The sequence below is a fragment of the Rhinolophus sinicus genome, linkage group LG13, assembly GCF_036562045.2.
Source record: "Rhinolophus sinicus isolate RSC01 linkage group LG13, ASM3656204v1, whole genome shotgun sequence".
Classification (NCBI taxonomy): domain Eukaryota; kingdom Metazoa; phylum Chordata; class Mammalia; order Chiroptera; family Rhinolophidae; genus Rhinolophus; species Rhinolophus sinicus.
The window spans coordinates 44,328,701-44,340,416 of NC_133762.1; the positions used below are offsets into that span (position 1 = coordinate 44,328,701).

At 45.6% G+C, this 11,716-nt stretch overlaps 1 protein-coding gene across 1 annotated transcript; it reads left to right on the forward strand.

The window, feature by feature from the left end:
- Positions 1–448: 448 nt before the first annotated feature.
- Positions 449–11,233, forward strand: BMP2 (bone morphogenetic protein 2). The gene is made up of 3 exons (XM_074317616.1): positions 449–1,627; positions 2,835–3,184; positions 10,331–11,233. The coding sequence occupies exons 2-3, from the start codon at positions 2,842–2,844 to the stop codon at positions 11,173–11,175; spliced, it is 1,188 nt and encodes a 395-aa protein (XP_074173717.1). The 5' UTR covers positions 449–1,627; positions 2,835–2,841; the 3' UTR covers positions 11,176–11,233.
- Positions 11,234–11,716: the final 483 nt, after the last annotated feature.

Genomic DNA, 11,716 nt, shown 5'->3' on the forward strand with positions numbered 1-11,716 from the left:
CTCAGGGAAACACCAAGTGACTACCCCAAGCTTATGCCAAGATGCTTTGTAACTTCGTTGAGTTTTTCTTTTTTATTTAATCGTCTATTACCGAAAACTTTCAAACTGAAAGTTGAATAACGGGCCGGGTAGGGAAACGAGGGCTCAACCCCGCATTTGTCCCGGATTTCACCCCGGAGCGCCAGCGAGGGTCTGGCGCCTCAGTAGATATCCCCTTTGAGGTCAGAGGCTGGAGGCGCGAGCGCCCCCCTCGGCTGCCGCGCGTCCCGGCCCTCGGCCCCACCCCGCCGCGGCTGCCCCGGCGCGCCGTCCACACCCCTGCGCGCCGCTCCCGCCCGCTCGGGGATCCCCGGCGAGCCGCGCCACCGAGGGGGAGGTGTTCGGCCTCGGCCGGGAGGGAGACGGCAGGCGGCGTCCCCTTTAAAAGCCGCGAGCGCCGCGCCACGGCGCCGCCGCCGCCGCCGGAGTCCTTGCCCCGCCGCGCTGCGCTGCGCCCAGCTCGCGCTGCGCCCGCCGCTCCGCTTCCCACACCCAGCCTGGGATTGGCAGCCGCCGCCGGACATCAGCCGCCACAGGCTCTGCCGCTGACCCGAACGACCTCGGGGCGAGCGCCTCCGGGATTACTGGGGTCTCCGAGGCACCCGCGCGCTTCATACTCCGCTCGGTCTGGAGCGCCCGGCCGTGCGCGCCACTGAGCCGTGGCCTCGGCTCCCCGGGCCGCGCCAGAACTGAGGACCCGCGCGCAGAGCGCGGGGCAGCCGGGAGTCGAGACTGAACGTGGGGATGCCGGGTACCTCCTGCCGGAGCTCGGGGGCCTGGGACGAGCCCGACGAGGTGTGATCGGACCCCAGGCTGGCCACAAAGGTTCCAGCAGCTTGGCCCGGGGGCTAGGAGAGCAAGGAGAGAGCGGGGCCACCCGCCTCGGCGACCTGGGACTCAGCTCGACTCGCCGGAGAATGCGCCGGAGGACGACGGAGCGCCGGAACAGCGGTGGTTTCAACTGGCTAGCGCTAATGGGGGTGCGCTGGAGTAAGGCAGAGTGATGCGGGGGGGCAACTCGCCCGGCACCGAGATCGCCGCTGCGCCCTTCCCCGGACCCGGCGTCGCCCAGGATGGCTGCCCCGAGCCATGGGCCGCGGCGGAGCTAGCGCGGAGCGCCCGACCCTCGCCCCCCGAATCCAGGAGCCGGTCCCGCGCGGGGCCAAGCGTCCCGCGGGCTCTGGTTCCTAAGGACAACGACAGTACCAGCTTTTCCTTTCTCCCTTCCCTTCTCTGCCCCGCACTCCTCCCCCTGCTCGCTGTTGTTGTGTGTCAGCACTTGGCTGGAGACTTCTTGAACTTGCAGGGAGAATAACTTGCGCTCCCCGACTTCGTGCCGGTGCCTCTGCCCCAGCGGACCCAGCCTCCGAACCCTACCGGCCCTCCACTCCTCCGCTGGGCCCATTCCCGAGACGCGGTTCCCTGCGTGAGGACCAGGACTGCCCGGACGACACCCGGGAGGAGCAGGAGGAAAAGAAGGGAACTCGGTCCCTGCTCCAGATCCTTCGGCCAGAGCTTTTTCCATGTGGAGGCTCTTTCAATGGACGTGTCCCCGCGTGCTTCTTAGACGGTCTGCGGTCTCCTAAAGGTAGAGGACGTGGGCCCGGGGCTGGTTCTGGGGGTGGGGGGTGGGGGGACGCGGGGCCCTAGCAGCCGCTGTGGCTGAACCCCAACGGGACCCCGCCAGGCGGGACGTAAACAGACCCCCCCCTCCAAGTCCACGTGCAGCCGAGCCCCTGCTGGGATGCCCCCGTCCTACCGCCCCTGGCGACCGTCAGCATCGCCCTCCTGGCTCGTACTCTTCCGCCCCTCCTCCCTCCTCTCTCTTCGGTATTTTATTAGGGCTGTTAACACTTAGATGATTAAAAAAAAAAGTCAAAGAAATCCCTTTGAGAGGGTGGCCCCTGGATTTCACCCGTTAGCTGCCAGCCTGTATGCCCTACCATGGCGATCCCTTCTCCCTTCTTCAAATTTCTCCAGGAGCCCTGCTGTCTCTACTCAGAGCTACGTCCCATTTGGGAAAATACTAAACTTTGGGGTTCTCCCTGCTTGTTTCCAGGAATTCGAGGGGGCAGTACTTTAGTGCCACCTTGTACTAACATGTGAATTAATAGATAAACATGTATGTAATCCCAGGAAGATACATGTGTATCTTAACCGCATGGAGGGGTGGGGCGAGGGTCCGGGATTGGAGTGTGGCCTGTCCTGACACCTCTGAGTTTAGAGACGTGGGCCACAAGTTGCAAGTGGCTTCGGAAGTTGTGGCCTTGAGTTTACTGGGTCTGGAAGTTATAGGCTATGTGTGTGTATCAGGAAGTTCTATACAGTGCCTCTAAGGAAGTCACATGCACCGTTCGTGAGTGTTTATATGCAAGTGAGCGCTGGGCAGTTTGGGTTTGGGTTTGCTTAGGGGACAAAAGGGTGTCTGACCCAGCAGTGGTTTTCCCAGGTTCCCTGAACTGGCTGTCAGCACGAGTATCACTTAAAAAAAAAAAAAAAAAAAAAAAAAAGGTGACAGTCGCTGACGCTGGGGGTGGGGGGGAGTGGTGCAAATCATGTCAGACGACCTGAGAGTGGGATGGGAGGGGGAAAACCTTGTAGCTTAGAAACTAGGGCCCTTACATTCTCCCAAACGTTGGAGCTTCAGCGCCCTGAAGTATCACTGAGTATTGCAAGCCAGGTAGGCACCCTGGAGGAGGAGGCAGGTGGACAGAGCGGGAGTCAGGCCGCCAGCTGGGCGGAAGGGGGGAGGGCTGGGCGGGGAACTCGGTGACTCACGTCGGCCCTGTCCGCAGGTCGACCATGGTGGCCGGGACCCGCTGTCTTCTAGCGTTGCTGCTTCCCCAGGTCCTCCTGGGCGGCGCGGCCGGCCTCATTCCGGAGCTGGGCCGGAGGAAGTTCGCAGCGTCGACTGGCCGCTCCTCGTCCCAACCCTCGGACGACGTCCTGAGCGAGTTCGAATTGCGGCTGCTCAGCATGTTCGGCCTGAAGCAGAGACCCACCCCCAGCAGGGACGCCGTGGTGCCCCCCTACATGCTGGACTTGTACCGCCGGCACTCGGGCCAGCCCGGCGCGCCGGCTCCGGACCACCGGCTGGAGAGGGCAGCCAGCCTCGCCAACACCGTGCGCAGCTTCCACCACGAAGGTGAGATGTGGGACAAGGGAGTGGGGGCGGGTACGGGGGCGGGGAGTCATCCCGCAAAGCGCCCCACCGTGGGCAGACAGCAGGCATCCCTGGAAGGGCAGCCTGGCCAGGGTGCGGAAGCCGCTTCCCGTCTTGCCTCTGTTAAGAACCTTTAGGAACCTGGCTTTAACACACTGCCTGTGTGGTGGGGGAGCCAGGGATTCCCCATTGGTAAATCCGCACCCTTTTCCTGGCTTGCAGCCAGAAGAGCGACTCCTCCTCCAGGAACTGGAGAGAAATCAAGTGATGGGGAAGATGAGGGCAAAAGGCATGCCCCTAGTCAGCTAAACGTGCAAGAATTCCATAGGGGAAGAAGAGAAAGAGGGGGGCCCACTGGGATCTCTTTACGTCGGTTTGGAAGCCCTCACTCTATAAATCTGCTTCTCCTGGTTAAGCCAGTTTCAGGCTAGACAGAGCCAAGGGCAGAATTTTCAGAGATTGTATTGAAAAATCAAAGCCCAGGGCCCTGAAGTCTTTCTAATTTACAGTTGATCTGGGCCTGGTTTGGAAAATTTCGAATCCCTATATAATCCCCGTGGGAGATCAATTCTACAATCTTATTGTTTCCACAATGACTTATTGTGTTGTGCTTAAATCTGAGATGAACTCCGGAATAGAGACAAGGGATGCCTCAGATAAAAGCTTTTGCAGCAGCTGCCTGTTTTCCTTCATGTACATTGAAATGTGGATTTTTTTTTTCTTTTATGATACTGGATGTGGTTTTTCTAAGGTAGGATATTCTGCTGGTTTCATCAGGAAGGCATTTAGTGGATTTGAAATGTCTTAGAGCAGCTATTGAAAACTGTTATACCCAGGTTCTTAGAGCAATTAGTCAAAGGTATGTTCTACTTTAATTCTTTTTCTACACTTTTAAATGCCCCTTTGGCTTAGCACATTCTAAATAGAGCATGGGTTCCTTCAGGTTCTACAGAAGGGTACAGAATTGAATGTCACAGGGCAACCACTTGTAGGATATTGGGGAGTTGGGATTGAAGTTTCCCTTTTTTTTTTTTGCCTTGCCCTGCTGAGGTGGTAAATTTCAAGTGGAATCTACACTTTGATATGTAGAAATGTTTTCATCAGAACCTTGGAATAATGATAGAGCGAGCTCGTCGTTTTCAGCTGATACTGATTAGAATACTACTTTTTCTGGATAGAAGAGTAACAAGGATGGCTCTTTTAGCCACCGCTTCTGGAAATTTAGCATGGAAACAATTCTTTACTTTTAAGGTCAGGAAGGTATTGTCTTCCTGTGTCTCTTACAACTTAAAAGGAAGATCATTTATATCATCTGACACCTAAAACATTCAGTTGCGTGAGGATTCCATCAGTGAAGTCTGCATATTTCTTCCTCTAGAAGTAGCTTGATCAAAACTGAACATGCTGCAAATTATTTAAGTGTGTTATTTTAACTAAAATAGCATGCTTGAGTTTATAAATCAGAATTTATACCTTTAAAATGAAAATGTTATGTGTGATATAGTACAGAATTTACCGACTTGCTTACAATCAACTTTCAATAACGTCATATCTTAATGCAATTAGATGATGGAGGAAAGCTGTGTGCTTTTTGCACCAAATTTCATCAAATCCATTTATTTTCTTGTTATGACTAGTATATCACCCTTAGGCCCTCTTTGAAGACCATTTTGTTTTTTGTGTAACCCAGAATTTGGTTTTTATAAACGTCCTTGTGCCATGTATGGCACTAAAAATCTTGTAATAAACCATGTGATGAAGGCTGCTGGCTTAAGAGCAAAATTTGGTTAATATAGCATTAACGGGCATTTATCAGGAAAAAGGACCAAAGGACCTGATTCCAAGAACTACCTGTTGGTATTATTTGTGGCTGGGATATGGATGATTTGGTGAAATTACAAGATGACATGTCATGATAGAGTTCTTGCCACTAATGTATGAAGATAATGGTACCACGTGGTAGGCGATCCAAGACAAAATTATTGGTTGTCAGTTCTCCTCTTAAACTTTGTCTTGTCCTTTCTGCAATGGCTTTTATTTGGGAAAAACCAAGTGCTGAAAATGTTTTCTTTTTTCAAAGTCAGTAAGAAGTGCTTCAGCCACATAGGGCTTTCAGAACTGTCACTGAGGATCGAAAAAGTAACTTCTCTAATTGGAAAGAATGTTTTCTGCTTTGCTGTAGTGAAAAACACATTGAAATTGTCTGACTTAATTTGTTGTGCAAAAAAAAAAAAAAAAAAGTCTTTACACTTTCCTGTCAGATGGAGTATAGAAGGACTACGTGTTTACTTTCCAGACTCTGAAAGACACTGTCTTTTTGCATGAAATAACTGAATTACTTGCTTCTATGACAGAAGTTTTGAAATAGAAATTAACCCTGTTCCCACAAATGTAGTTCTTGTGAAAATATCCGTACAACAGGAAAGTTCAAGAGACAACCACTGCTCTGTGAAGAACTTGTATCACAAATTCCCAGTGCAACCAAAGGATTTGGACACTATACGCCACCGAAACCAATACTACCTGGTGTGCGCCCCTAGAGTCCCCAGGGATTTCCGTGTGATCACAAAAGGCTGCATTAAGTAGAATAGATTTGGAAGTGCTCATAGAGATTGAGGCTTTGGTGCCCAATGATAGGTGTTGCATTAATGCCCACCTCTTTTTTTCAGCGGCTCCTCTGTATTCTCTCTGGATCCCTTCTCCTTGAACTACTTTGTCTTTTTTAAGACTTACCCCTTGTGTATTTCATTAAGTAGTCAAATGGCAATAAGAGGGCAATCATTCCAAAGATTTTGGAGCTAAGGGTGGGCAGAGGACAAATCAGGGTCAGTAATTGTGGCCATTAATGCCATGCTGCCTTCTCCTTCGCTGTTGTTTTTTTGTTGTTATTTTTTAATTAAAACTGATTTCTTTTAACTTTTGTATTTTCTCCTTTTTCTCCTTGACATAGTAATCCTGTAACCATTATTGTATATTCTAGAAAGTATTTATTATTCTCAGCCATTTTCATTTTATATCAGGGCAGTAATTTCCAACCTTACTGATTTGCTAGAACATCCCCAGGTTTTTTTTTTTTTGTTGTTGTTGTTGTTGTTATCTGAATGGAGAATTTTTTATCCAGAGAGTGTTGCAAAATTCTCAAAACATAATGATAACTTACTTTTTGCTAAAACTCACCATATTGTAGGACAAAAAGGCAGCCATAAAACATCAGTGGTTCCAAACAAGTCTGCCCTGCCACTCCACTTTTCTGCTCATGTAGCTCTGTCTGCTCTCTCCACCATGCTTGAGTATATTTCTATCCTCTTAGTTGGGAAAGAACTCACCCTGTGGTTATCATTGTATTAAATGTAAATGTGCCCTAATGGTTCTGACTTTTACTTGAGTTCTTGACTCCTCCCCTATGTTGTGTAGTGCCGTCTAGTGGCCAGAATCTTGGGAACTGCAGTAGATTCAAGTTCATAGCTCAGCTCTTCCTTTGCTAGTTCTGGGATCTTAGGAAAGTCACACAGCCTCTCTGAGCTCCAAGTGTTTTAGTCACAAAGTGGAGATAATAACAATTCCTCTCTAATCGATTCATTATGAGATAATTCATATAAAGCTTTTAGTGCCAGACCTGGCACAAAGAAACATTCAGTGCACCGTCTATCATTATCACTATGACTTCGTTCTTTTATGTCAAATCCCCCCTTGTCTAGGAAAAAAGGAGGCCAGAGTGGACCTGGACGGGCTTGGGTAATTCAGCCTCATCTTTTGGATTATTTTGATATAGATGAATAATTGATAGAGTGTAGATGGTTCTTCACTTTCAGAGGAAAGTTTGAATATGTTTGTTGCCTTATTTTTTTTTTTTTCCCCACATTTTTGCAGCCATAGCTCCACTTATTTGGTTAAGAACTTTATAATAGATGTGAAGAGCATTTATTTGTTTAAGAACTGGGTTCAGGAACCCAGGCCTAAGATAGGCTGAAATCCTCAAATCCCTTGGCAAGTTAAGATTATTCAACAAGGGTTATTTACAGAGAATTAACAACTGTTAATTTTCCAACATAGCATATGTTACCTACTTAGGTAAATACTCTGTATTTTCAGACTCCTTGGGTTTGCTGTGATAATTTGCAGATGCTTTTTTTTCCCTTTTATTTACTTTATTTCACATAAGTTTTGATTTTTCAACCTTTAAGAAAAAAAAAATTATGCTGCTCCTTTGCATATCAAAGGAAAGGGTGGTAGGAACCCTAATCTTGGGAAGTTATTTTCCTGGGTTTGGGGGTTTCAGTGAACTTCTCACTTAACTTCTTTGGCCTGAGGCTGCAGTCAAGGGTGTTGTTACGGAGGTCTTTATCTTAAAGAGGAAGAGGGCTCCTTCAAGGAATAGGTTGACGGAGATGAAGCTGGAAAGTTCTGCTGGAGAAAGGTCTTCACAATACTTGGTAGGATTTAATTGTGCACATTTTTTTTTTTCTTTGCTGAGGTCACTGATTATCCTTTTTGCCACTTACCCCCAGTGAGATCTTGAAGTGCATAAAATTGCTGTTTTTATAGATCAAATCTGGTCTAATGGTGGCAATTTTATATGGTCAGTCTTATATTTATCTTTGGAGGGTCATTGTTCTATTTTATGCCTCTTTTATAGCCATCTTCTTCATTTACCTGCCTCTCTTGCTTGCCTTGGAGAGGGTCCCTTCACCATCATCCTCTGGCTGTGTGTGTGTGTGTTAATGTGTCTGTGTGTTTATAACTTCTTTTTCCCGATTTATGGATTTGGATTCAGGGATTTGTTGCAGCATTTTCTCTGGGCACCTTTGATAATACAGCTGGTGTGCTCACATTCAGAGACGTCAGTAGCTCAGGCCCAGGTCAGGCTTGGGGTCATTGTGTCTGGGGGACGTGGCTGATTTTTACCTCACTCCTTTTCCCCGTGGTATCCTTTTTCCTCTGGTAGCCATTGGCTTCTCTGCTGAAGGAATGCCTTCAGCGGAAACATCAGAGGGCTCCTGAATTGCAAGGAGGAGAGGAAAGAAGGAGCTAAATACAGTTCTAAATGCTTGTTGGGAGCCACTGAGGCGAGCCCTGGTTCCATTGTGGGAGGGCTATTTTAAAAACAGTGCCTGGCCTGAAGTACTGTTTGCTTACAATGGGGTTTAGAATGTGGTTGGCTCCTGAAAGGTGTCCCTAACAGGTATGGATTCACAGGCACAAGGGGACTCAGGAAGGGGTCACGTGTTAGCCTGATGGTCTCCATGTCCGAGCGAGGAGCTTTAGAAGATCTTTCTGTAATAAGTCCCTGGCTGCCCACTCATGGCCCTCACTCTTACTCCTGGGCCAGCACTAGTGGTGGTGCTACCCATTTTTATATTATTCAACAAAAAGGCACTTTAGAATATGCTCCTAGCAATTTATACTTGAATGTGAAGTGTCCTTTATAAAACCTTTATGTTCCAAGGGCAGTCCACCTGGGAGCTTGCTACAAATGCAGAATCACAGGCCCCATCCCAGATCCACTAAATCAGAATCTGCATTTGAAGATTGCGGTGTCCTAGGTGTTTTGTGTGAAGGTTAAGTTAACGTTTGAGAAGCCTCACATTAAAGCATTACTCCGTAATTTGGTATAAATTGCCCCTGTTGAACTCAGTGCTTCCACTGAGCTTGCAGTAATGCCTGCTGCTTTGACGATGAAGCAACAGATAGAACCTTTGGATGAGTGATCTGAAGTGGCTCTGCTTTACTAAGGCATCTGTTTCTGTGAACAACTAGTAGCTGTTTGATTTAGGAGAAAAATAAATAGTGAAAATATGGTATCCTCTTACGGTGATGACATGGAACGATGGCCAAATAAATTTTGTTTGCACATTGGCTCAAATACACTCTTATAAAAAAATACAAATTGTTTGAATTTAGGTTGGATCCTGAATGAAACATACATTTTTTGACAGTGAAATGACAGGACATGCTAAAGTTAGAAGAAAATAAACCTAAATATCTCAAATCCTATTGCCGTGTAGTGTCAATTTAATAATAATGCGTACCTTTGATGACTTGTGGACTATTGCATTCAAGGTGCTATGTTTTTTTATTATTTGCTTGGAAAATAGTACTCCTTAAAATTGAAATTCAGGAATCTTACATCAGAAAGAGCTTTTTTATGCACAACCCACTTAAATGACTATTTTGAAATAATGGTAACACATATAGAATGATTATTCTGTAATAGGATGAGATTATCACTTATATTATGACTATCATAATGTCATTTTTGTAGAGTGTTATCAGTTTCTTTTTTGGTTTTGTGTCTATCCTGTAGCCTGTTCTTGGGTAGGTGTTTGTTAATATGATTTGTTGTTTGAAATGATAAAGGAATTACAAACAGAAGAGCTTTAGATGCTTTTTTCTTCCAAAAGCATCTAAAATGAGATTTTGATTTTTGAGGTCATAAGGAGGTGAGAGAACAGACAACACTTGGGAAGTTATTTCTCTTGAAATTGTCTGGCCTTAATTACTACAGTACCACCCTTACGTTTCCAAAGCAGTAGATTCCTGTACATGCCTTTGTCCCTGGATTTTTGAGTAAAATAGTAGGGTGTACTTTGCAAAATGTCATCATTGCTGTTGAGTTTCAGAGTCTTTAATTAAGAAACTGAAATCTGTATATCGAGATTTGTAAATCATCTAAATTGCAGAGCAATGTTTTAGAATACTGCTTAAGGGATTGACATTAAAGCCTTTTTCTTTTTACGAAATGCAATAATTTCCTCAAATCCTCAGTCATTAGACCTCTACTAACTATAGTGCTGACTTTTTTTTGCCCTAAAGTCTGTGAATTCCAAAGAAATGCTTCACCATTTCCCCCATTATTATAGCCACCTGGAAGCAGTATTCATGTATTGGATTAAAAACATAACAATGAATGATGAAATTTTGTTTCATGGCGTGCATATTGATATAAAGGTATAGAAAAGGGAGACTTTTTATCTAATGGGGGAATTTCTATTTTCTGGTTGCAAACTTTTACATGGGTTAAATCAAACACTGAAATGAGGTTTATAAATTCATATATAATCAAGTTGTCATTACTTATCTTACCCAAGTATTTTTTTTCTTCTTTTCCACCTTTTTATATCAAATTAGAATCTTTGGAAGAAATGCCAGAAATGAGTGGAAAAACAACCCGGCGATTCTTCTTTAATTTAACTTCTATCCCCACCGAGGAGTTTATCACCTCAGCAGAACTTCAGGTTTTTCGAGAACAGATGCAGGAAAATTTGCAAAACAATAGCAGTTTCCATCACCGAATAAATATTTATGAAATTTTAAAACCTGCTGCAGCCAACTCGAAGTTTCCCGTGACCAGACTTTTGGACACCAGGTTGGTGAATCAAAATGCAAGCAGGTGGGAGAGTTTCGACGTCACCCCTGCTGTGATGAGATGGACTGCGCAGGGGCTCGTCAACCATGGATTTGTGGTGGAAGTGGCCCACTTAGAGGAGAACCAAGGTGTCTCCAAGAGACACGTGAGGATTAGCAGGTCTTTGCACCAAGACGAGCACAGCTGGTCACAAATAAGGCCATTGCTAGTAACTTTTGGCCATGATGGGAAAGGACATCCTCTCCATAAAAGAGAAAAGCGTCAAGCGAAACATAAACAGCGCAAGCGCCTTAAGTCCAGCTGTAAGAGACACCCTTTGTACGTGGACTTCAGTGACGTGGGGTGGAATGACTGGATCGTAGCCCCCCCAGGGTATCATGCCTTTTACTGCCATGGGGAATGCCCTTTTCCCCTGGCCGATCACCTGAACTCCACTAATCACGCCATTGTGCAGACGTTGGTCAACTCAGTTAACTCTAAGATTCCTAAGGCATGCTGTGTCCCAACAGAACTGAGTGCTATCTCCATGCTGTACCTTGACGAAAATGAAAAGGTTGTATTAAAGAACTATCAGGACATGGTTGTGGAGGGTTGCGGGTGTCGTTAGCACAACAAAATAAAATAAATATATATATATATATTTTAGAAAAAAAAACAAAAAACAAGTTGACACTTTAATATTTCCCAATGAAGACTTTATTTATGGAATGCAATGGAGAAAAAAAAAAAAACACAACTATTTTGCAAATATATTTATATCTACAAAAAGAAGTTGGGAAAACAAATATTTTAATCAGAGAATTATTCCTTAAAGATTTTAAAATGTATTTCGTTGTACATTTTATATGGGTTCAACCCCAGCACATGAAGTATAATGGTCAGATTTATTTTGTATTTATTTACTATTATAACCACTTTTTAGGAAAAATAGCTAATTTGTATTTATATGTAATCAAAAGAAGTATTGGGTTTGTACATAATTTTCCAAAAATTGTAGTTGTTTTCAGTTGTGTGTATTTAAGATGAAAAGTCTACATGGAAGGTTACTCTAGCAAAGTGCTTAGCACATTTGCTTTTTTGCAGTGCTACTGTTAAGGTCACAAGTTCAAGTCCAGAAAAAAAAAAAGTGGATAATCCACTCTGCTGAC

Excerpts from the sequence above, each read along its gene's own strand:
- BMP2 (XM_074317616.1), top strand. The coding sequence starts at position 2,842 with ATGGTGGCCGGGACCCGCTGTCTTCTAGCGTTGCTGCTTCCCCAGGTC. Across the intron at positions 3,185-10,330 it reads GCGCAGCTTCCACCACGAAG|AATCTTTGGAAGAAATGCCA; the intron begins GTGAGATGTGGG and ends ATATCAAATTAG.